The sequence below is a fragment of the Agelaius tricolor genome, unplaced genomic scaffold (assembly GCF_023055355.1).
Source record: "Agelaius tricolor isolate 1412-34295 unplaced genomic scaffold, bAgeTri1.0.p SCAF_16, whole genome shotgun sequence".
Lineage (NCBI taxonomy): Eukaryota > Metazoa > Chordata > Aves > Passeriformes > Icteridae > Agelaius > Agelaius tricolor.
The window spans coordinates 6282206-6308180 of record NW_027269276.1 but is presented as its reverse complement, the minus strand read 5'-3'; the positions used below and the strand labels follow the sequence as shown (position 1 = coordinate 6308180).

The 25975-nt window shown below is 45.6% G+C and overlaps 1 protein-coding gene across 2 annotated transcripts in view; it reads left to right on the top strand.

Moving 5' to 3' along the window:
* Nucleotides 1-25975, top strand: part of SLCO3A1 (solute carrier organic anion transporter family member 3A1) — a 141396-nt gene that overhangs the window by 14297 nt on the left and 101124 nt on the right. For both annotated transcript variants that reach the window (XR_011681451.1, XM_071441283.1), the window contains exon 2: nt 8602-9067. Coding sequence is in view for 1 of the 2 variants with exons in the window: in XM_071441283.1 (XP_071297384.1) it covers nt 8602-9067 (466 nt within the window). In the remaining variant the exon portion in view is untranslated. The remainder of the gene's footprint in view (nt 1-8601; nt 9068-25975) is intronic.

Sequence of the window (25975 nt, the reverse complement as noted above, 5' to 3'; positions counted from 1 at the left end):
CTGCTGTCCTCCAGCCGTGAAAACTGAATTCAGCTTCCTTCAAAGCTTTTATTAATCCTGCCTCAGAGTGTCCTGCCCATGTCACTTGTGCCTTGGTTCATGCCTGGCAGCTGGGAATGCTTCAGCAACCAGCTCCACAGGCCTTGCTTCTTCATCTGCACCGTGGCATAACTCAGGTGCACCCTTAGCCCCGAGTTCAGCTCCTGCTCATAAATTAAGCTAACTTGAAGCCCTTCACGTGACGGGTTTCCTGGGCAGGCTGGCATTATGGTTTCTGTGTTAGAGTAGGAAGCCTTTTCTGCAGGCATGGAAGTGTTGTGTTAGGAAGTGTTTTATGGGATGAACAAGCAAACCTGCATTCAGTTGTGGAGGTGGGGAAGGGAGAGTGTTGCAGTGTGACAGCTTGGGGTTGTGCCTCTCCAGTGGTAGGACACAGTCCATGGGATACTATATAGGAAGAGTTTTTTTTCCTGTAAAGAATCTTCCAGCAACATGAATTTCATCTCCTCCTCTCAGCTGGAGCCCAGCATGTTGGTGCCCAGTTTTCAGAGCTCCAGACCCATGTATGAATCTTGCTGCCAGTTCTGTATGTGGCCAGGAGTGCTGCAGGAACCTACATTTAAATTATACACTTTGAATTCCTCTTCATCTGGCTTTTCTACACCTACTTGCTGCCCAAGGAGGGAAAAAAAAAAAAGATCCATCTCTGAACATGTCAAAGATGTTCCAGCAGCTTTCCCTTGGCTGTTTACTCTGACAGAGAGATTGGCTGCCCCTGCTCACCAGCCCCTGCTGCTGTGCACTTATTCCACATGGAATTCTTCATCCTCTAGGTCTGAAATGTGCCAGCAGCGCTGTTCTGTGCTACAGTTTTTAAAGCATGCAGAAATGCAGCTACAGGGTTGAGGTTTGTGCCTCTTTGCATGTTTATGATGTGTTATTTGGCTGCCAGTGAAGATGACATAACATTTAAAAATAAGTAAGGATTCAAATACCTACTGGCTTTGTTGTCAGTGTGCTACTCAAGGAAAGTTTGTGCTAAAAATGGATTCTGGCACTGGGTGTTTTTATGCAGATACCTTGTCAGGGACTAAAATACCACCTGCTTTCACTCAGTGAGGTCAGTATTGAGCACAGACTTGGAGGCAGAAAGCTTGTGTGGACACTAAGTCGGTGGTTGTGATTATAATATCACTGTAGGTTGGGGCTTGAAAAAGTTAAGAAACTAGATTTTGGCTGTGGTGTGCATCTGTTTCAGAGCAACAGAAAAAGCCTTTCAAGTTCTGCTTAGGCAGTTCTGTGTGACCTGGCTCTGTACCTGGGTCTGCTTTGAGCTCTTGGTGACCCAGGCTGACTTTCCACCATGAATGTGAGGGGGTAGCTGCAAACAGCACCCCAGTGATCTTTTTGTTCACGCTGCTGTAAATGGGGCACTGCGCCCTCCCTTCCTCGGGGAGCTGGGAAAGGGGGTCACCCATTGTGTCCCATGCAGGACCTGCAGGAAGCAAATGAGGGAGGGATTGGCAGCCCTGCCTGCCTTGCTGTTTGCTGCAGTGGGTGCCTGGGTCAGAGGTGAGGTTTTTATACAGCATGTTTGGATCCCAGTTTCACTAGAGTAGCGGAAAGTGCGCCTTTACCTTTGAGAGGCACGTGGCTTTTTTTTTGTTTAATCTATTTTGGAACAAATTGTGGGTTTGCACTGATGTACCAGCTTCTGACCAAAACAGGATATCTTCCATGGGTGCTGAGTACTCTCTGCCCTGTTTTCAGTGTGCAACAGCCTGGAGCATCTCTGTGTTTGTGGCACAGCTGTGAAACCCTGCAAAGGGTGCCCAGGTACATTTGTTTTATGCCCTGTGTGTTGGCCAAGGGCCAGTGGCACAGGATGCTGTGGCTGCTGAAATGTGGTGAGGAGATGCACAGTGGGCTACAGGAGATGACAGGAAAGTTTTCTGCTTGATGCCAGAAGGAAGAAGGTTGCCAAAAATGTGTGCCTTGCCTCAGCTAGGAGTGTGATGTGCTGTTTCTCTTGCTGTTTCTCTTGCTGCATGGTGCAATACCCTCTCTCTTCTCAGGCCCTGAAAATCCTGACCTTGAACGTGTGATGAATTTGGACTGTGTCAGTAACCTCAGAGCTGGTCACTAGAATATAAAATGAATTTTTCACACCAGTGAGGCACAGATCCAATCTGCAAACTCCTCATGGCACCAGTACAGTAACTTGCAGATTTTTTGAGTGCTGGCCTAGAAACAGCACAGGCACATGCAGCAAGAGCCAAGCTAATAACACCCTACTTTCAGCAGGGGTTCAGCTGTGGCATCTATTATCCCTGTCATGTGAATGCAGATTTCTATGCAGAGATGATTTCCAGACCTTGAGCAGAGCCAGCTTGGGTGTGTCCATATCACCACCTTTTTTTTGCTTTCCCTCATGTTTGTGTGCCCAGAGCCTGCACAGGTGTTGGCATCTGCAGTGAAAATGTATTTTAAGTTTTGACTGACTTTGCTGGACCAGGAAAGGTGTTCAAACAAGTAATCAGCAGCCTGAGACAGGCAGTCCTGATGCCCTCACTATTTTGGTGGGGTGAGGAGCAGCAAGAAGAGCTGTTGCCTGGGTTTGGGCAAAGGGTATTAAGGTTGTTGCTCTCTTCCCAACCCTCCAATGGGAAGGAGTGTGCAAAATGCCAAGGACATGGCTGTCTTTTTAAAAGCTCAGCTCAACCACAAGTGATCCATCTCAGCGCTGGAGTTGTGGAGCAGGGAGGTGTCAGAGCAGAGGATCAGCATCATTCCCTTGGGCTTTGAAGCCTGAGCCTGGTGGCTGTGGCAAGGAGGGTGACCAAGCCCTGGGACCAGCTCTGTAGGAGGGGAGCTGTGAAGAGTCTCCCAGTAATGGGATCCCATCTGCCCCATCCTGCACAGCTGCTGGAAGAGAGGATGAGGTGACACCTGAAGAAGTGGGTGGAGGCACCTGGAAGGAGTGGCACTTCTGGCATGGTCCCTTTGGCTCTGCAAGGAACCCTGTGTTTCCCAGCTCTGTAATGGAGACTGCATTTGTTTTCCTTTGGGAACGTAGTTGCCAGGCAATTATTTTACACCCTGTAGCACTGCAGACATGTCTCTTCAAGTCCTATCTCTTACCACATAACTGAGAAAATGTATTTTACATTAAAAAGAAGCCTTTTGAAAAGGCCCTTCAGGCATAAAGTCAATGTGTTTTCTATATATAACCCAGTATTATTAATACAATGAACTTAACTGGAGACTCTGTGGGTGAATGACTTGATCATTGGAGAGACGAACAATATGATATTCATTTTCAATGTACTGTGGCTCTGCCTCCATAATGGTGCTCCCAGCCTTCAGTTCATTTCTTAGTGATAAAGTGGGGCAATAGGGTGGAGCAGGTCTGTGGATTGTATTTTTGCTGAGCACTAATATAAAATAAACAGCCTATAGAGAAAACAAATTTACTTTGCTTCAGAAAGGCCGAGGTCTGTAGATTCAGGACAGACAGAGATGATGAATGTGAGCATGTATTACTGAAATAAGTCCAGAATGGCATGGCATAAGCTTCCCTGGATTTAGTTACAAAAGTTGCAATACAAATTGCTTTGGCTGGAAAATTTTAAGGTGGTGATTGATTTCTTTTTTTTTTTTTTTTTTTTTTTTTTTTTTTTTTTGATGTGGGTCATTTATCACTGTGTGCGTTACATGAGACATTTTCCTTTTTCAATCATTGAAGAGTGTTTCAGAGTGCTGTTAGGAGGCCCCTTCAGCCCAGGCCTGTTTGATGTCAGTCATCTGATCCAAATGTGTGTGTGCAGCCTGCTGTGGCTCAGTCAGGGGAGACAGTGCAAGCATGCTACACGTTTTAATCACTTCTAGTTCCTGCATGTTGCTGTGTGATCACAGAAAGCCACAAGGCTGGGTTACACGGTCTTTTCTAGATGCCCAGCCTGCTTTCTGCATGAGCAAGATGTGGAGGTGCCAAACTGGTGTAGATTTTAGTGGTCCAGTTGGCTGTTCTGGTGTAGACCCAGTCTGGAGGAGCAGGAACCTGTGGAGTAGCAGCAGCCACACAGCTGATCTGTCTCAGAGCTACATCTCAGTGGAGCTGCTGTCAAAAATCCAGTGGGAGATGTCTGGGGTAGGTGAAATGGGAGTCATGCAAGAGGCAGCAAAGGTGGCACAACAGAAGAATGAGCCCAGTGCTGCAGTTGAAGGACTGGCTGGTCAGAGCCCCAGTGACCTGCTGAGGGACAGATGTGTCACAGATGTGCTCAGATGTGAGATAAGGGTGGCAGGCAGGCACACTGCCATGGGAAGCTGCAGTTCCAGTGCTGTTCCCATTTGCCTTGGGCACTGGCCTGTGCCATGGATAGAACGCTGGCCCTACCTCTGTCCTTGTGCCTGCTCTGGACCAGTCTGGTCCTGTGGGTGGTTTCACACCAGTGACTTCTTGGGCTCAGACTGCATTGTCTGCTCTACCTTGTCTGCATGAGTTGTGCTGGGTGCTGCCTTTGCTTCCTGGAAGAAGCTTTTTTTAACTAAATACCCTCTTATTTGGTTCTTCCCATCCCTGGCTGAACAGCTGTGTGAGTTGACAGGAGTCAGGAAGCAGCAGCCTCACAGCTGTGGGCTCCTGGTGTTTCCCTGCTGTGTTTGAGCAGGAGGTTGTCCATCTGAAGCTGCTGTGAGGCTGCAGCATCCCATGGCCCACATCCCTGCTCTCAAACAGCATCCACGTGGGCTGTGCTTTGGAGTGATTGACCTGGCATCAGCACACAGGGACTTTTTATAATCCTCACAGCCTTTCCACATGACATCGGTATTTTACAGGGACCTGTGGTGTTTTTTACAACATTTTATGTAACTCTGGATAAACAGAGTTAGTGTCTGTGAGTGGTGATGGCTGGTCTGCTGGGGAATAGGATTGTGAAAAGAAATTCAGGCAATGCAGTGTTTTTATCCCACAGTTACAAGGGCACTGGGAACATCCCACACAGAAATGACAAGTTTAGTCAGGTTAAACCTTATATACAGAAACTCCCATAGAAGTGGAGCATGAAGGGTGGGGAGATGATTTTAGCCATGGGCAGGGGTTTATCTTGCATAAGTGCAGGTAACATCTGTGCAAGGCTACTGCTGATTTTGTAGTTGGCCTTTGTAAGGTCACAGCCAATGTCACAGTAAGAGTTTGGGCTGTGCTGTCCAGGCTGCAGCCACCCTGGATAAAATGCAGTTGTGTTCCTGTTGTTCTCTGGCTAAGAATCTGCATGTTGACAGTTTATTTCCCAGCCCTATTTTTATTGTGGGAATTTTTTTTTTTCCTCTCACTGTGACTGTCAGTTTTGGAGGCCATTCTGCTGATGCTGGTCTCAGCAGTTTGTACTTGGATGCTATTTTCTTCTGGATGCTCAAGGCTGGTATGATGGATTTGTTCTTTCACCATACCCCCTTTCATCATAACCCACTTAGCAAAGGCAGAGCTGGTAGCACAGGGTAGCAGTGCTACAGCCAGAAGGAGCAGACTGGGAAATGCAGTGTGGTCTGGCCAGAGGAATAAGGAGAACTGCCAGCTTTTATCAAGAGAGTTGGAATTTGCCCTCTGTTGTTGTCGTCCTCCTGCTTTTGTTTCAGTCTTTTCCCCAAAGTAAAGCAGGAAAGTATTAGGGGATGGTGAGAGGAAAGTATTGGGGGATGGTGAGGCTCTTTTTCCCTGCTGTGAGTGGGTTAGTGTTTGTGAAAAGGAAAAGAATGGCTGAAGTCCCACAGAAATAAGAGTGGAATGAGAATTGGGACTCTGGTTTTAGTTCCCTGGTTTGTCACCAGTTTACTGTCTCTGTCACTGTGAATTGCACCTGGAAATGGTGTAGTTTTCTGTATCTGAAATCCAGCTGTCCAAAATCTGACCCTTTTGAGATCTGGCACCCACATACAGGTCTAAACACCATCCTGCTTTCTAGCCACTTGTATATATGTACGATAAAAGCCTAAAATGAGGCAGCCAGGTTGAAATATGGGAGGCTTCCAAAACTAGTTAATACCAGTTGGCCTTGGGAAATCACTTCTGTTGGCTTTCAATCTTCCAGCCTAAATTATTCCATCAGAAATTAATTTTGTTGACTGCACTTGTCTCATTAATAGTTGGCTCTCTACCTCAGTTTACACAGCTGTAATGAGTAATCATGAGTTTCCCATCTAGGTACAGCTCAGAAATGAGCACCACAGACATAATTTTGCTCAGAGTTATATATTGATCTTGGAGAGACTCCCCAGTCTGTCAGAATTGGTGTTCAAGGGACCCCAGTGCCAGCCCCGTTAGACGACACCTTGCAATGAAACCATGGATGATAAATCCTTATCCATGGTGGAAGGTTTGGAACTATAGATGGTCTTTAAGGTCCTTTGCAATCCAAACCATTCTCTGCCATGGGTGCCTGGTGGATGTGCCTGTGGGATGTTGTCTGACCCCCCTCCTTGGCACGCCTTGCTCTGGAAACACCAGCATGGTGTTTTACAGCAGTGTCTGTGCTCTCCTGCTCTGCTCCCGCAGAGAGAGGGCTGGGAGCAGCAGTGTCCCTTAGAATGTGAGCTCCAGCACTGCCAGGGCCACTGGAGCAGCACAGGCTGTGCTGTCCCCTCTCACAGAGGACACCCTCGTGAGTCACGGGGCCGTTTCATCCCAACAGGGACCTGCACCTGGTGCTGCAGGCAAAGTGGTGATCTCCTCTCCACTGACACACACACCTGGCTTTGGCATGGGAGGAATTACTGCTCTTGCTCTGCCTTTATTCATGGGATTTGATTTTTAGGTTTCTTTCTCCTTGCCTTCCTCAGCTCTTTAGTCAGGGAGGATCACACTGGTGGTAGTATAAAATGAGAGCTGCCTTTATGAGAAGAGGGCTGGATTTTCAGAAAACACTAACACAGCCCAGCTTTGGAGGTCTGACTCGGACATCACAGTCAGGTTTGGGAGCTTTTGCTTATGCAAAGCAGCAGAAGTGGGTTGTTTCCATTTTCCATTTTGTTGCCAATGGGGCTGTCTTTGTCCAACTGTGCCCTGGTGTACCCTGGCAGAGGCAAACTGCCCCCGGAGAGGAACTGCTGTCAGAATACTTTAAAGTCGGTCAGGCAGGCTCCTGCTTCGTGAGGTTTATCAGCAAAGATTTTCAGTGCCTCCAGTGGGAGGCTATTTTTATTCTATCCAGGGGCTACCTTCTGCTCTGAGGTCTTGATCACATTTTTTTTTTGGAATAGAGAAACCTGCCTCTTTTAGGACAACCTTAAATACCTTCATCTTTTGCAGTCCAAAAAACTAGGTAGTTTTTTATTCAAGGTAAAAGTTTTTGGCATTTCTGTGACATGTTCAAGATTTCTTTTGTTGCTTTTTTACTGTAGAAGAGGGACACTGCTGTAGACATGAGAATACTCTGTTTTCTCCATTGAGCAGAGCTGACAGCAAGTGAGGTACTTAATGGTTCATCCTTCATGCTCTGATCAATGCTTGACAGGTGCAGGAAATCCACATTGTGTTTCACTGCACCATGTAATCAAGATTGGAAGAGCTCTCCAGAGATGATCTTGTTCATTTTCCTGCCCCATGGCAAGATCAGTCATGCCTGTGTCTTTCCTGACCTGTGTTCTGTTAAAGACCTCTGCAGCCTTTCCAGGCAACATATTTCAGTGCCTCACAATCCCTACCAGTAAAATCTGGTTTCTCCCCACCTTGTATCTAACCTGAATCATCTCTGCTGCAGTTTAAACTTGTCACTTCTTGTCCCATCCATTTTGAATTCAAAGAACAGGTCATTCCTTCTTGCAGCAATGTTAAATATTTGAAGACTATTCATGTGCTTCTCTCTTCCTAGTGTTAAATACCCACAATTTGTTAAATCATCCCTTCTTCATGGTAGATTTAAATCTTCTATGTAAACCTTAATTGGCCTGTCTTCTCAAAAATACTCTGTGACAATCCCAGTCATTAACTAAGCCACAAACAGTTTAAACCCTTTGATCAGCATTTTATTTAAATACTTGACTAAAAGCATTCAATGCCAGCTAAACTGCCTGTTTGTACATCACTGTCTCTGAGTGGCTCAATAGCCTTGTGCTGGTGTGCAGGCAAAGAACCTGCAGGGTTTTCTGCTGCTCCCTAACTGCATTTCATTCCAAGGGAAAGCTTGTGTGCCTGGCAGGGTGTGAAGCTCAGAGTGGTTTGTGCCTTGGTTCCGTGGGACAGTGCACCGTGAAGGCTGTGCCTTCAAACAGAAAGGGAGCCCAGAGACAGAATCATGGAATCGTGGGTGTCTGCAGGCATCCAGAATACACACTGATGGGCACAGGAATTCGGAAGTGACATGTGCTCAGACAGGTGGTAGGCTGTGAAATGTCACTTGGTATTAGGACCTTCTGGCATGGCTGTGTTTGAGCAGTCAGGTCATGCTTGGAGCTCAGCTACTGTACTGTGATTTGGATGTCCTTGATGGGTATGGTTTCAGCTCCAGGAAAAAGTCAAGGAAATTCGCATTTCAGCAGTACATATTGGGAAGAATGGAAGGCATGGAATGTAATTTTCTCTGGATTTCTCTGTTGCAGGTGAGTGTTTTAACCACCTTGGAGCGGCGGTTCAATCTCCAGAGCGCCGACGTGGGCGTCATTGCCAGCAGCTTCGAGATTGGCAACCTGGCCCTCATCCTCTTCGTCAGCTACTTCGGGGCCCGGGGACACCGGCCACGCTTGATAGGATGTGGAGGGATAGTCATGGCCTTGGGTGCCCTCCTTTCTGCCTTGCCTGAGTTTCTCACCCACCAGTACGAGTACGAGTCGGGAGAAATCCGCTGGGGAGCCGAAGGGAGGGATGTGTGTGCTGTCAACGGGTCCAGCAGCGATGAGGGACCAGACCCGGACCTTATCTGCAGGAATAGGACTGCTACCAACATGATGTACTTGCTGCTCATCGGGGCACAGGTCCTCCTGGGCATTGGTGCTACCCCTGTCCAGCCCCTGGGAGTTTCCTACATCGATGACCATGTGAGGCGGAAAGATTCCTCCCTGTACATAGGTAAGGCTCTCTGAACCTCTTCTCCTGGAAGGCTTTCCTTGTGGGCTGGCATCTGGCTCTTGTTGCCTGTTTGATGCCAGTGGAAGGGATGCCTCAAGGCCTCTTCTCCACGTGCTGCTGTGCTTGTGGAAGTAACTTGGCGTGGGTGTCTCCATCAAGCAGCAGGGAAGCACAGTAGTGCTCGCTTATATTGTAGCAGTGGTAAAGGTTGACAGCTGTGATGATTGGGCAGATGCTCATTCCTTCTCTTGTGTTTGCCCAGATTGCTTTAAGTTCTTATATTGGTGGCTCATGGCTCACTTTTAGCTGAAGAATTTTTAAGTGGTGTGTGTGATGATGATTGACTTTTTTATTTTGGGGTTTTTTTCCCCCCACATGATACCCTAGTTCGCATCCTGTTCCAAAGCATCTGAGTGATCACTGCAGTCTGAGGAGACTGAGAGGACACACATGTTGTCACTACCACTGTCACATTTTAGCAAGGAAGTGCCAGTTACAGAGTAGGTGCTGTGACCCAGGATGCTGTGGCAGGACCCTTGATAATGTGATCTCTGTAACGGAATGGGATGTGGAAACTGGTGAGGTCTATTTTGAGATACAGTCAGCCTGAAGTAGAACTCATGGTGCTGGTGATCATGTTGCAAAATTCTTTCGTATGGTTATGCTGTGAAATTTGCCTTTGATTCCCCAGCGAAACATCTCAGTTATTGGGGGTAAAGTGCTTGTGGGTTTCAGCAGTAGTTGCCCCTCCCAGCAGGTTTAAAGAGGATGTTGTTGGCAAAGTTTTCTTTGAAAAAATGTACCAGCTTGGCACATTCCTCTTTCTGTGGGATTTGTCACTAGGTGAGCTGCTCCAATGGAATAAATCAGTGGAGTGTGTGCTGCCATTGTTAGTATAATCCTGATTACCAAAAGTGTGCGCTTGTCCCATCATCCCCACCTTGGTGTGATTTTCAGCTGAATGCGTGATCCTTTTCCTGTTTGAGTTTTTTCCCAAAGACATTTTTATCTCGTTTCCAAGCTGAGTGTGGCCATTGAGAGCAGAGCTGAGCAGTCCTGCTGACTTTCAGAGTGCTTTTTAATGTCCTGGGTAGGGCAGAAGCCTGGTGGAAGGTCACTGCATAGCATGGCATTCATGGATGTATTGCTGCTTCACATAGAGCTTCGTCTGTGTATTCAAAACGTGTCCCTGCTTTTCTGTAGCTGGCCATAAAATCATAGTATTTCAGCATTTAGCTTTGTCCTTGGGTCATTACTCATCCTCACTTGGTTCTGCAAGTGTTTGTGAGGGATCCACTGGACAAAGAAGGATGATGTATAAAATACAAGATAATGTGCAACCCAAAGGTGAATAATGAGACTGAATTCACTGGAGCAACTGTGCCAACACCATAAATGATGAGCTGGAATTAAGAGTGATTCTAAGATTATCTATTATAAATAACTATATGGAGGAGCAGCAACTTCTTTCAGTCTGTTCCGTGGGCATTTTTTAAGCAATGCTTCATATCTTGAGAACAGGCTGGAGGAGGGTGCATGAGAGGAGGATTAGGAAGAGTGATTCTTCTTCTTCTTCCTGAGCTACATTCATCTTGTATGCTAAAATAACGTGTTTAAAGTTGGCAGTTCAACTGTAGCTGGGAAAATGCTTCCAGAAAATTATTTCTGCTTACTATGTGCTGCTTTTTTATTTTTTCTGCAGAGATAAGGATGTTGTCTAACCGTATTTGTTACTACATGTGGAGTTTAAAAACAAACAAAGAAAAAAAGCCACACCAAAAAAAACTCACCGCAAAACCCCAAGCATTTTGGGGTTGTTTGCTTTCTGGCTTTAGCTATGGAAATCATAACCTGAATTTCTACATCTGAATTGTGGATTACAGAGGAGTGCCTGTGTATGCACACTCGACCAGCAATGAAGTTTAATTTCTGCCCTGTCCTAGCCTATCCATCACAGGTAGGGTTTCAGATACTGGATGATTAATTCATCTATCAACTTGCAATCAATTTTGCTAGTGAAAATAAAAGCTACCAGGAAAAAAAATCTATTCCATGAATGAATATAAATGGAGAAGTAACAAGTGGAAGTGTCATCTTACATTGGTGGATACTTGAGAGGGAGTCAGATTGCTCAGTTTAAATGTTGTTTGAGAATTATTTGCTCAGATTTGTCTTTAACTGATTATTTTTGTTGATGTCATCAATGCAGTTTTCAGTGGCCTTAGAAGAAAGCTGGCTGAGCAGCTTACCCACTTCATTCTGCTCTGTTTCACAGAGGAAATAACTGCAGAGTGGATACTGTCACTGTGCTATATTTATATCAGTTTGCTTTCTCATAATAGCACACTCACTCAGTGGGGGCCGTGTGTGGCCAGATGAAATGTTTTTGGTTAAGTTCCCTAAGTTGAAATTAGGGTCAGATCTGGCATAGATCGTTCTCTCAGGATAGGAACTAATTAATAACAGTGGCAATAGTCTGGCTGAACTTTGTAGAATGACTGGCTGCTGCTGAGAAATGATCAGATTGACCAGTTTGTGCTGTCCTTAGTGTACTGCTTATGTTGAGTCTGGGTGTGCTGCATTGGGCTGCACTGTAGCTGAGGGTTAGAAGCAGTCTCTCAACCTGACAGCTAAGCACTAGTCATAAATAAAAATCCTCATGTCCCAAGGCAGTGAATTAGATAGAAATAACTGTGTGCACCAAGAGGGTTTTTTTTTTCTCCTTATACGATGTATGAAAGTTAAGTGGGGTAATAATATAATATCTAATACAGTCACTTTGCAGTGAAATAACAATACAAGACACTTCTCTGGTTATTTAAAAATAAAAGTCCAAACCCCAAGAACCCCCCCCGCCCAGTCTTCTTTTTTGTGTGTTAATACTCATGTGTATGCAGAAGAATGCAGATGTGATACCATATGGAGTTTAAAGTGATGCTTTGGCTTTAATCATTAGTGGAACTAATAGCATCTGTGGAGTGTAATATTTTTCAGAAAACTGAAGCCCATCAGATTTCTCCTGTGGTTTCTCTGCAGTGACAGGCACACAGGAGGTTGTGGGCAGTGCACCTCTCTTGTGCATCCTTTGAAGTCAGGGGTTGCTCAGGCTTGTGCTCTGCCAAGGAGGTGGGGATTCTTAGAGTTTCTTAATTAGAGAGGCAGGGGTGAGATACTACAGGAATATTTCTCTTTATGGGCTGCTGACTTGCAGCTTCATGTTTCTTGGAGGGTTTTTTTTTTGTTTTGGTTTGGTTTTTTGGGGGTTTTTTTGCTGCCTGCAAGGTGTTGCTACCAAACTCAAAAAGATTCTGTTGCTGTAGTAACCAGGCCTAGGAAAAAGGGGCTGTTTTGGTAACCCAGGGCAAAGTGAACCAAAGAACCAAAGAGATGAGTGTGTGAAAGTACACACTGAAGTATGTTCCAAAGGAAGCACATCTGAGCTGTGGCAGGGTTAGAAAGATCATGGCAGCATGCCTGCTCTGGTTAATCATAGAACAGTTTGGGTTGGAAGGGATCTCAGAGATCATCCAGCTCCTACCACTGCCATGGGTAGGGACACCTTTCACTGGAACAGGTTGCTGGTCAGGAGGAAACTCTCCTCCTGTTTTCAGCATCTGACTCAGAGGTCATATTGCTGGCAGTGGCAGCCAGAAGATGGAAAAAAATAAAGGAATTTTCTTAGCAGGTTGAAATGGGGGAAAATGTTCTGGTTTGGTGCTGGTTTGCTTGCTTTTCTCTGAATCTGATCTTGTATTTAATGTTGGAACTACCATCTAGTGGTTTCCAAGCTAACAGATTAATTTACCTGTGTGTTTATTGGCATCTGGCATAAGTAACTCCTTTGAGTAGAGGAATTCATCATTCCTACAGACTATGCAGGGCCTGTTACTGCTCCATCTTCACTAGTGTCAAAGGATTCCTTCAATTTGTGGCACTGTTTATTTTAAAGGAGTAAAGACTACTTACTATACGCTTCTTTTCTCCACCCACTAATGACTCACTTGGCATTTCCTTTTTTAGTTCTTTTTCTGCTCAGTCTTGCTGAGTTCTCTTGAAATCAGTGAGGACTTTGTCATTAGGACGGGGATCAGAGCTGCTACAAAGAGGGGAAAAAAGCCCTGATCTGACAGTGGCTGTATGGATTTGCTGCCTCTCAGATAAGCAGGAGCTTGCAGGTGGTTTTTTGGTCACTAGAGTACCCGTGCTGCTCCCAGCAGTGCTTTGTGAGTTCCATTAGGGCCAGTGCACTGATGTGGTTGGTTAATGTTTTTAGCAGCCTGAGACACATCTTCTGGCCTTCCTGCTGCATTTAACATTTGCTGATAAAAGTTCTTGCATCTTGTCTAGGACACAGTTACCTACAGAGCAGAATGAATAGCCTCTGGGAGCCAGTATTTGATCTGGGACAATTAAGGGCTGTATTAAACAGAGGAAGTTGCTATTATTCTGTCTCCAGTTGATGGAGGAAATTGATACTGATGTTGGAAGGAGCCCTGCCAGATTGTGAGACTCATTCAGAAGAATGCTGTGCTGATCTTTAATGCATTTCAGGGTGTCTCTCTGCATTTGTTGAAGCTGTCTGTGTGTTTGGCATCATGGGCACACACCCCTCATATTCAGGCCCCATGGCTTGGGGCCACTGGCTGAATTGCAGTAATGTGAAGCATGGCTTAAAGGAAACCCCAGAAGGGACAAGTCTTGAGTCAAGAAGTTTGTGCTGTGGAGTGATGAGTGCTCCTGAGTTATTGCTGTATCTGAGGGTGTATCTGAGCACAGCATCCTCTGGGGCACAGAGCTGTCCTTGGCCTGCTTCATGACAGGGCAGAGGAATGCAGAAATGGATAATTCAGCTCTGCTTAGCTGCTTCCTTCTGTCTTACCTATTTGGCCTTTTCTCTGTGTATTTTGGTTTTATCATGCGGTTGTTCCAGCTCTTACCCTTGGTGTGAGAGGAGAGCTGAACAGAATGGTGTGTTCTTACCACATCTGCCCTGACTAACCCTGTAAGAGGGATGGGACCCTGCATTGCAGCTCCTGGCTTTGACCTTTGTATTAGTGTGGGGATATTTTGCATGGAATTTGTAGAAGCACTTTTTGTTTTGTGATGACACAGAGAAAGCTCACTCTCGCTTCTGGTGCCTTCTGTCTTGCTTTAAGCACCAGCTCAAGATTTGCTGCAGTGGAAGACAAACATGCCCTAATTGGAATCTTGCTGTCTCCAGGGATAAATTTGTCCATTTGAAAAATCATTTATGGTAGCTTACGTCAGTCAAAATGATAGCGGCCATTGTGCTTTGGAGAAGGAGAAACATTTTCTCAACTGACAAGAATTAAATCTGAGAGTTAGTATCTATGCTGGTGAGTTAATGGCAAGTTATCAGCATAAGCTGCTGAAATCAGAGTTTGAGTCATCATTTTGTGTTTTAGGTTTGCTGGTTTTGTCTCTACCTGATGAAAATTCTCTTACAAGGAGGATGAATGTATTTTGATCAGTCTTATCCTTTCCAAAGCGCTCAAATTTCTTGACATGTATGTCTGAACCTACATTTCTAAACCACAGGAAGTGGAATAATTGTGTGTTTATAGCATACAGGTCATATCATCAGCCTTTTGAGGCCATCTGGTGATCAATTGGAAGGCCTTTAGGACCCACCTGAGAGGTCTGCACAGCTCTGCCCATCCTGGCTGCTTATCCTTTCACTCCTCACAGCATTTCCCACTCTCCTTCCTGTTGTGCTCATTTGTGGTCTTGCAATCAACATGGGTGCTTTATTCACATTAGCCCTTCTTGCTGGAACATGCTTCTCTGAGCTCACCACCCAAGGCCCTGCCAGCCTTGTGCTTTTTTCCTTTTAAAGCCTGTTTTATGAGGTCTTTTGTAGTGGATTGTAGCCGACTCCTATCTGTTGTATTTGCTCTGTGCCCACTCCATACCCATCAGCTGCCTGGTGAGTTTGTCCACCCCCACGTGGGCACAGAAGCCAGAATTGCTTTTCCCCTTGCTGCTACAGGCAGCTTTATAGGTGTGTAATATTTTTAGCCCGAAGACGGAATTCTGCAGTGCTTTTGTTCAGTAAATGCATCCTCCTACGGGTGATTTGGAGAGCCTTTCCTTCCTGTCACAGCCTCCCCTGGGCTGGGAAAGGCACAGTATTAGCTCTGAGAGCTGCTGCCAGCACGAGGGCTGTGATGCCTGTTCATTACTGGAAGGTGTCTGTGGGAAAGATTCTCTGGGCTGTCTCTCCCCCATGGACTGACTGTGATCAGGTGAAATTACACAGCTTCACGTGGGTATCCTGGTATTAACCCACTGATCCATCCATGGCCTGCAGCCTTTTATAATTACAGCCCTTTGGGGAGAGATGGTTGTTCTCATTTGCTGTGTGTCAGCAGGGCTGGCTCCCTTACACACGTCCCCTTTTACAGTGCTGGTGGTAATACCCTGGAAAATTAAATGGGAACACAAACAAGTGTGCAGGGTATATTAGAGCAGTAACAATAATCAATTAATGGGAATAACCTTTCCCACTGCAGGCAGGAAGGCTGTTGCAAAAAGCAGTAGCTGAATGAATGTATTTATTCAATTAAATAAATATATGCACGAAGTCGTAACTATTGTGGGCTCCATTATTCTACAGCAATTGTTTCAGTTACCTTAACCTTCTGCTAATAGCTTTTTTTCTTTGTTGTTATGAGCTGAGTAAATAAAGCTTGAGCCCAACCAAATGACTTTGTGTGAAAGCATATTGAGGGTGGGAGCTGTTTCCATGTTACTCTGTGCTCCCTGTGTACTCTGCAGCTGATTTTTGCCTTAATTGGGATTTGCTGACTCTCACGTCTTGTAAAAATCACTCAATTTGTTGAGTTTGTTGGGTTTTTTCTGTGGAGTACTTGAAATAGTCATCAGCTGGGAGAGCCTAGTGAGGTACATCATTCCTGGGGCAGTGTGTGCAGTGCCCTTGTCATTTAAATGGCTCATATGCAGAGTCCTAAGGTTCATAAAATTAATTAAACAGATTGGAAGGTGGTGAGTTGCCCCTGTCAGAAGCTGAAGGCTGTATTGTGCCTTGTTGATGGCACAGGCAGGAGTGGTGTGTGCCAGTCTTGGCCCTTCCTCTGGAAGCTTGACCAAGAGTCCCCAACTTACTGCACATAAGGTGGGGCATCCGTGTTGCCCCAGATGTGCCCAGATGTTTTGGTCAACGTTTACAGGCTGGCACTGAGGACAGCTGGGCCTCTGTTTCCTATGGTGGGACAAGGCACAGAATTTTCCCTTTTCCAGCACAATTCAGGGCACTGGCTGGGTGTTACTCACTTACGTGTGGGACAAGGTGCTTGTATGAGTGTATAGGAGAATGCAGAGAAGTTCCTGCTTTCCCTCTTTCAAACTGCCTCTCCTGTGCCTGGGTGAGGTGCTCAACCAAGTTTTCTTGCACTTGGAGAAGTTGCTGCAGGTCTGAGCTGGGTTCTGGGCGAGCCGGCACTTAAACCCTTCAGGTGCCCAAAAAGTGCTATTTGAGTAACCTCCTAAAGGTGTTTGCTTTTGCAAAGTCCCAAGCAGTGCCATGGCACAAACGTGCAGCTCTGCTGACCCACGGGACCTGGCAGCACTCAGCTGCCAAAGCTGTTAAACTGTGGCTTTATCCTGGCTTTGCTGGGCACTGGGGACTGTGCAGGGCATTCCATCACCTCTCTGTCAATGTCACATGTCCCACTGTTTGATGACCCTCCTCATAACACATTTCTTCTGTAGATCTGCTTGGAATTGACCCTGTAGTAGTTTAAAATCTTTTCTCTTGTCCTGTTGCCACAGGGAGGGTGTGTGATGGCCCAGCAGTGTGGGACCAGGGGCAGAGCTGCTGTGGGAACATCAGTGCAGCCTCACTAACTACAAGTATCTGATTGCCCTTCAGGCACCAGCCTGGAGGGAAAAATGTGGCCAAAAGGGATGGGTACCTTGTAAAACGAAAATAAAATTCCTCTGCATCCTTTGTGGTCATCTTAGCAGCCAGCGGAGTGGAAGCTCTTCCTTGGTTTGGTGAATGTTGAAGGTTTATAACTTTATGGATTTGTTTTGCATAAATGATAAGTTTGCATAAATCTGGGGTTATTAAGCACTTTATCATTGGGTTTGGAGAAATTCTGGCTTTGCTTTCTCAAAATTTGGTAGTTTGGTTCAAAGTTGCTCCCAAAACTGCTTCTTCGAACTTTGCTCCTTTGAAAGGACTCAGTCTTTTATCAGATTTCTTTTTGCCAGGGTATGGCCATTCCATTAACTATGCTGCTAATGAGGTATTTGGCTTTTCCTAAGAGCTAGGCCTGCTCCTGCTAAGCCCCCTTTTGATTTCAGTAATAGGGATTTTGTATCAGGAGACTATCCAAATTTGGCCCTTTATTTACCAGTTAAAATGTGAGATTTAGTTTCTTGGATAGAATTTAACAACATGTGACTTTGCTCTTTGACTTAATACCTCAGAGCTCTTGAGTGCAGCCAAACAAAGCTGTGTCTGTGACAGGGAGCAGGATCTGGCTGAAGGCAGCAGATCAAAGCAATAGTGAACATTCAAGTGTTCAAACTGGTAGAAGAGCAAGATGCTCTGTGCAGCAGAGTCCCTCTGCTTACCTCACTTTTTCCCTGTGGTATTCTGTACATTCCTGCCCTCAGTGTTAGACAAACCAGTCCCACTGTGACTGTTTGTACATATTGATGTGATACTGCTTATTAGAGTTTGAAAGAAATAATATTAGGGGGGGAGAAAAAGACAACTGGGACAACTTTGCTGTGTTAGTAATTGCTGCAGAGACCAATTACCCATGTGATGAAAAACCACCTCTATCTTGTTAGCCATCAGCTACAACATATGGATGTCCTAATCCAATCAGGCTGATCATCAAAAGAATAAGACTTGTTAGAGAGAGCTTTTTCTCAGCAGACAGTTATAAACTGTGTGCTGGGGTTAGAGACTGAAGGGGTGGTAGCATGTGAGAAGTGAGCTACAAAGTTCCCTGGTTGTGTCTCTGAGGTGTCTTGAGCACTGATTAATGCTTTACTGGCCTGAGCTGTCGTTTCTCTGTGAGCTTTCTGGGCACTTGTTGGTTTTGTGGTGTAGAGATGTGTGTGTGTGTGTTTTCAGTATTCCCTCTCCTCATTTTATATAAAAACTCACACTCCTGGAATGCAAGCATACAGATGTTTTACTGCACTTGTGTTATCACATCCTCTGTAAATGTGCTGCTGTGGTGCTGCTGGGAGACAAGCACAGCACTGTGTTGTAAACTACAGGAAGCAGCATTGCAGGAAACAAAATTATTTGCAATGGTTCTGGGTGAGAGTTCTGTGAAGAGTTTCCCACAAGTGCCAGAGGGTGAGAGGTTTGTAGGGAGAGATAACACCTATTTAATACACACGTGTTCATGCTTGGTGGAGCTTGTTCTGATCAGTGTGACTAATCATGCTCGAGAATATTTACATTTTGTTTCTCAGTTGTCACCTGATCTGGTAAAATAACATCTTATTCCTTCAAACCTTGCTTTATTTCATGTGTTGGTGAGACTTCCCTAGGAAATGGAAACACTCTCTTGTGTAATTGTATACCCCCCCTCATTAGGAGCTTGGAGTCCTGGAGGTACTTGATTTATAAGTAGGACCAGAACTTAAATTAAGCTTAGGTTAAGCAAATACTCCTACTCAGAACGTCTCAAGGGTTATAAAACAAGTTAGCAAGAGGGTGAGAATAGACCCCAGGAATTCTGACTCCAGTGCTCTGCAATTGCTCTGAGAACTCAAGCATTTCACTACATTCCTGCAAAGCCATGCATCTTCCATGGGTGCAGACATTCTTTTCTTTTCAGTGTCAGAGGGGTTACAGATCTCTTTTTGTCTGCTAGCTCTAGCCTGCTCCACCTCTGCAAACTATGTTTAACTTGCCTCCAAGAGCTGGATGATTAAATTGAGACCAACACTGTCTTTGCATTGTGGAGAGAGACTATTTACAAGAGCATGTAGTGACAGGACAAGGCTTCAAACTGAGAGTAGGTTTAGATTAGATATTAGGAAAAAACTTGATTGTGAGGGTGGTGAGTCACTGGAGCAGGTTGCACAGAAAACTGGTGGATGCCCAGTTCCTGGAAGTCTTCAGGGCCAGGCTGGATGGGGCTGTGAGCAACGTGGACTAGTGGAAGGTGTGTTGGAATTTAAGGTCCCTTCCAGCCCAAACCATCCTGTGATTTGGGTTGGTGAGCTGCAAGAAGCATTTTGAGGACAGTCAGACACCTCACTGTCCTGTAACTCATTCCCAGGAGCCAGCAGCTCAGGGATGAACATCCCAGACTTGTCCAGTCACCTCTGAAGCTCACTTGCAGCCTGCACAACAAAAATGGGAGCAAATTCCACAGTTCCCTGTGGTTTTTCTCATCTCCGAGTTAGGTTGTGCATTTTTTCTTCCCAAGATTGTTGCTTTCTTGAGTGGGTGTTCAGGATTGTGGCTCTAAGGCTGTGAAGATGGTGGAGTGGGTACAAAACTTCTCTTGGAGTAAAGATATTTTAAAATTGCACCTGCCTATCAAAAATCTGCTGAATTGGCAGTTGTGCCATCGCCCTGGTCTTGCAGCATCCTACCACAGATAGGAGTGCACATGGAATCCCTTGGACTGGTGAGAAAGTGCACTGGGGCTGGGGGAGATAAGGCACAGGCTGGCACAGCTGGCAAAAATCACGACAGGCAATCCCATTAGGTGAAAAATACAGTCTTTAATGGGTTCTGCTGGTGCATAAAAGACCTGTTGAAGTGAAAATTTCACATAAACAAGAGAAGTGAAAATGCAGCTGTGCTGCTCTCCAGATTGCTGTGTAAAACGCTCCCATGTGTAGCTCCCTGAGTTCATCTCACATTCTGCACCCCCCAAAACTGTGGTAGTGTGGAGATGAGAGCAGCTGAGTGAAGCTTTCTGAATAAATTAGCCTTGCTGTCCTGTGGTATTCCAAGTCTGAGTAAACAGAAGAGACACTCTGTGCCTTAAAATCAGCAAGTTTGGGTTTTATTAGCCCTGGAGGGGCAATAAATTCTAGAGCTGAGCCAGTGGAGCAGAGGAATGAGAGTCAAGTAAGGAGGTGTAGGGCTGGCTGAGGATATGCTGAGAAAGTCCTTGCTGCTTACTGCAGCCCAGGAAGGCAATTGGAAATTGAATCTACAGTGCACTGGGGAGCTCTTGGAGGTGGCTTAGGATGGGGTAAGGATTTGAGAAATCTGCTTGAGCAAAGGCTGCATGCAGCAGAGGCAAGAATAAGGATGGTGGTGAAAGGGAGGTGGAGTGTTGGTGTGAGCAGCACCATATTAAACATGTTAAAACTGGGGGTGGGGGGGTCAGGTATTGAAGCAACCAGAGTTAAGACAGGAGCTCAGCCAATACAGCAGGAACATGGTATGGGCCATTGTCGGGTCTGGCTGTCTGTCTGTGCCCCGACACGGGCAGGGTGGTTCTGGGGTGGACGCGTTTCAAAGGACGAGTCTGGACTCTTCAGCTTTTCGGCCTTCAGATTGTTTATTGTTTCTTATCTACAAAATTTTCTGTCTGCCCAACAGAGGTCTGATCTGCAGGCAGTCACAGGCACTCTCTGACCACCCACGGGGCGGTCGTGTCTTTTTATACTAAAATCTACGTACATGATATTTACCTTTATTTTCCAATACTTTTCACCCATGTTGGCAAGTGCACCTTCACCATAAACCAATCCCCAAGTGCCAACATCACCACAGGAGATGGAGGACAAGAAGAAGAAAGAAGAAGGACGAGACACGCCCTGATCCCTCCATCTTGTCTCCATAACCCCCCTATACCAAAAACCTTAAAGTTTATATTTCACTCTATAAATGTGTCCTTTTTACACCCTTCACTCTAAAGTGATTCTCATGTCTTCAAACTGCTGTCACTTCTGTGGATGGATCAAAATCAAGCCACCAAGCACTCTTGGCAACATTCCAGGATTTCTGAGACCCCCAAGGGTTCTCCTGGCATCTCTGGACATCGGGAACGATGTGCTGAGATCCCACAGGCCATCTCCATTAATCTACAGAAATCTGGATCCTCACATCCAAAGACTCATTTTTTTATTAAAATTCAGGTTCTTCGAATAATCGACACCCACCTGGGAATCAGGTGTCCAGTGGAATCTGTGCTGACCGTGCCCTTTCTGGGTGACAGCTCTTGCAGGGGTCAGGAGGGTGTTGGTGTGTGCCTCTCCCAGACCACAGGGTGCTCACATCTCCCTTCCCTCACGAGGCAGGCTTGTTTTGTGAATAAACACTGTGCTTGGATGGGGAGTGTGGGTGGTGTCAGGAAGCCAGTGTGCCAGAAGCCTTGTTCCCAGAGAGATCCCGTGTTTACTGAAGATGCTAATTGCTGCCTCCAACCCATCATTATTTGTCTCTGCCCGCAGCACACCCATCAAAGGTGCTGATAGTGCTTTTGCTGGGTAAAAGGGTTGTAAGAAGGAAAAGAGATGCTCTTGAATTTCAGGAGTACCACTGGCTGCTGCTTTATTTTTCTTGGTTTTCTTTTTCCGTCTTTCTTTTTCCATCTTTCTTTTTCCGTCTTTCTTTTTCCGTCTTTCTTTTTCCGTCTTTCATCTTTTTTCTTTTTTTTTCTTTCTTTTCTTTTTCCTTCCTTTTCCTTCCTTTTCCTTCCTTTTCCTTCCTTTTCCTTCCTTTTCCTTCCTTTTCCTTCCTTTTCCTTCCTTTCCCTTCCCTTCCCTTCCTTTCCCTTCCTTTCCCTTCCTTTCCCTTCCCTTCCCTTCCCTTCCCTTCCCTTCCCTTCCCTTCCCTTCCCTTCCCTTCCCTTCCCTTCCCTTCCCTTCCCTTCCCTTCCCTTCCCTTCCCTTCCCTTCCCTTCCCTTCCCTTCCCTTCCCTTCCCTTCCCTTCCCTTCCCTTCCCTTCCCTTCCCTTCCCTTCCCTTCCCTTCCCTTCCCTTCCCTTCCCTTCCTTTCCCTTCCTTTCCCTTCCTTTCCCTTCCTTTCCCTTCCTTTCCCTTCCTTTTTTCTTTTTTTTGAGACTGAAGGTTGCAAAGGAAGGAAATGCTTTTGGGTTTTTTTTGGTTTTGTTTTTTTTTTTAATGCCCCATATGGCCGTTTTATTAACTGGAAAACCTCCAGCTGAGAATTGGATGATGTTACAGAGCTACAGAGCAAAACTCATTCCCAGCCGTGTGGCAGAGAGTACTCGTGCCTTTGAATGTGAGCCATGCCTCTCCCAGCTAGGGTTAGGGTGAAAAATAAAAGCTGCCTTTGCCCTGTTTTGCTGACCCAAGGAAAACATTGTTGTTTTTCATGCTGGGGATGTTGAGCTTTTCAAAATAAATGCAAACCTTGAACAAGTGAGTTGTCAGCAGATCATCAAAGAGCACTTTGAGTTGAGGCTGTGGTACAGCAAACCCCTAAGTCTGGGGGTTTTATGAGTTTATCCACACAAAGTTAGTAGTAGAATAGGTGCATTTTGACATTATTCCCTGTTTGTATGAATGGGTTTTTCTACTATAATATGAAAGAAACATTGCAAACCAGACTTGTGTAACAGTGATCTGCACTTCCCAAGGATTGGCTCTTTGATTCCTGCCTGAGCAGCATTTCTTCACATTATCTGCAGATTTCTGTCCTGTCTCCCCTGCTGAGACAGAGAAATTACTTGCTGTCTGTAGCTTCTCAGTTGGCAAATGAGACTGAGAATTTAGAGATCGCTTGTAGATGTGTTTATCATCTTCTGTGTGTATGTTGATGTTACTACCTCAGTTTTCTGTCCAGGAGACTTGGAAACAGAGCATTTCTCCAGATCTGCATTTTCACTGGTCATTTTCTGTTGTGTGAAATGGGGAAAAGGAGGGTTGAGACCTCAGCCTTTGTTCTGAGAGTATCTTGATTTTTCCACAATATCGTGCAGACTTTCTGTCTCACAGGGATGCAGGAGAGAGGAATGGAATTTGTTGAAGTGGATCTCTTTAGATTTAACGATTTGCTTCCCTGTCAGTTGTGATTGTAGAAATGGTTTTGATGTTTGGAAGCAGACCTTTCCCACTGCACATCCCACAAGTTGTGCCTGTGGTTCTGCTGCTCACAGCCTCCAGAGCTGGATCCAGCACAGCAGAGTCCACGCTGTGGAGGTTCAGCAGATGATTCATTGCTTTTGCTGCCAGCTTCCCTCTGGAGCTGTGCTAGGTAGCACAGAGCTGCTGCCTGCTTGCCAGAGGTGATGTTCAGGAGGGAATGGGCTGGAGGAGGTTCCTCAGTGGGTAGGCAGAGCTCTCCATGCCTGTGAGCAGTGACTTGTGGCTTTTGCTTCTTTTCCCTGGAGATGCCTCTGGATGGGAGACAGCCTGCCAGAGACAGAGTGAATAAATAAGCTGTGCTCTGGTTACAGCAGGTGGATAGTATATCAGCAGGGTCCTCACAGCAGTGGCCAGGCTGTGCTGCCAGCTGGGCCAGAAGCTGAGATAACCTTTTGCTGCAGGAGCAGGGTCAGGGCTTGTGGTGGTGTTCACAGGCGTCCCAGGATGAGGGAAGGGATGAGAATGTTGACTCCATGTTTCAGAAGGCTTGATTTATTATTTTATGATATCTATTATATTAAAACTATTCTAAAAGAATAGAAGAAAGGATTTCATCAGAAGGCTGGCTAAGAATAGAAAAAGAAGGAATGAATAACAAAGGTTTGTGACTGACTGAGACAGTCTGGACAGCTGGACTGTGATTGCCCATTAATTAGAAACAACTGCACAAGACCAGTCACAGATGCACCTGTTGCATTCCACAGCAGCAGATAACCATTGGTTACATTTTGTTTCTGAGGCTTCTCAGGAAAAAAAATCCCAGGGAAAGGATTTTTCATGAAACGCATCTGTGACAAGGGCTGTGTCACACCAGGTGCCACCATCAGTGCCTCTGGGGACAGTGAGTGTGCTGGGTAGCATCACTGGGGCAAGGCTGGTGTGCTGCTGCCATGGGGAGCTGGCACAGAGCGGGCACAGGCTCAGTTCTGCAGGGTCTGTCTGTCTAACCCATGGCAGGAAGGCTCTGGAAGAGAAGCAGGAGGTCAGAGAGAAGCAGTGGAAGGCTCTGGATGAGAAGCAGGAGGTCCAATATTGACCACTGAGGCTTTCTGCCTCCAGCCCAGGTTGTGGACACCTTAGTCACAGCCTGTCTGCTCAGCACCAAGTGGCTCCAGTTGCCTGAAGGGACCTGTCCTTTCCTGCTGGTCACAAACATGTGATGTGAGGCTGTGTGTTGCATTGCCCCAGGCTGTGTTGCTGCATGGGGATCAGCATCCCTTTTCCAGCCAGTTGTGTTCATAACTGCTGTGTTACAGCTGGAAGAAGGGGGAGATCTGGAGGTGACACTTCAATTGTTGTTTAACAGACTCCTCTGTGCAGCAGGAGGATGAGGCATCTCCTGTACAGATTTCTCTCTGTTAGAGTTCAGATCTAACCTCGAGTGACTGCATGGAGGGTCCATGTAGCTGAGTCTTCCTCCCCCATCAGGTGCACAGGAAACAGCTGCATGTTAGGGTTTGGCACCAGGTTTGTTTCTGGTGTCTCCTTCTGCTCTTTGTTAACGAGGCTTTTGGGGTTTAATTACAGTTACTGCCTAACTCAAGGCCCCAGTGCCTGTAGGTTGACAGCAGTCAGGGGAGAGTCTGGCTGCTCTGGAGCTGAGCTTGGGGGCTTGGGGCTCATCTCTGGAGATGCTGCTCTCCAGGAACTGCTCCTGCATCCAGGGATGCCATCGCCTACCCAAGTCACTGGCTTTGGTTTTCAGTATAGGTGGTTAGAGTACACTCCTTACACACACTTCAAACCCAGATTGTGCAGGATTACTGCTGGATAACAGCCAAATCCCAGGCTGTAGAGACTGTTTAATCACACTCCTCTGTCTCTACTGGATTAACATAATTAATGTAAGCCCTTTTGGATGGGCGACCTGTTATTTGTCTGGTGCAGTTCTTAATTTGTGCAATGCTGTGCATATACCCAGCATGCTCTAGAAATGGTGATGAAGGTCTAATTCCACTTGCATGCAACTGTTAACCAAGTAAATCTCCATTGACAGACAAGAAGTTTACCACAACTTCAGAGAAAGTTGTAGACTACTTAAAAAAAAAAAAAACAAAAACAGAACGCCAAATTTATATTGGAATGATAATTTTCCAAGTTTCTTCAAGGGAAATTAAAATGCTCTTTTTTATTTTCAGTGAAATTTCTCTAGGGAGCAGAAAAAAATAATTAATAAACCAAAGGTTCATCAATGCCTTCATCAAACTTCTTCATCAGTGCCTTCTGATCGTGACCAATTTGAAGGGTGACACAGAGCTTAATATGCAATGGAGGTAATAGTGATTGTGTCCTTGCACATCCAACCTGAGCACATGGGGCAGGAGCTGTGCCTTTATCTTCTGCCTTCTGTGGAATCTGGAATCATGGCAAGAAGGCAAAAAGTGTTTCTCAAACATATGACATCCATCCTATGGGCCCAAAATCCTGTTGGCTGAGTTGCTCCCTCCTGTTTATCTATGCTTCTTATGCAGCTGGACATTATCTAAACCTTAACAGGACATGCTGGCTGCCTTTTATTTCCACCATTTCAGGGTTTTCTAGCAGCAAATTGAAGGGAGTTTTTTTAAGAAAGGAAGAAAACCCAATGAAACAAGCCTTGCAAAAAACGAATCTAACTAGTCAAATATTTAACTTGAATAATAATTTCTGAATTTTAGTAGGCATTTTGTGTGGCAGAAGTAATTGCAACGTTCAGGGTTAGTTTGTTTTTTTAATGAAAGTTAACTTCTGCTTTCGTTGTCCCAGCTTTTAACTGTAACCTTTTATATTCAGAAAAATCCCGGATATAATAATTTCATAAGGAGGAAAATCAAG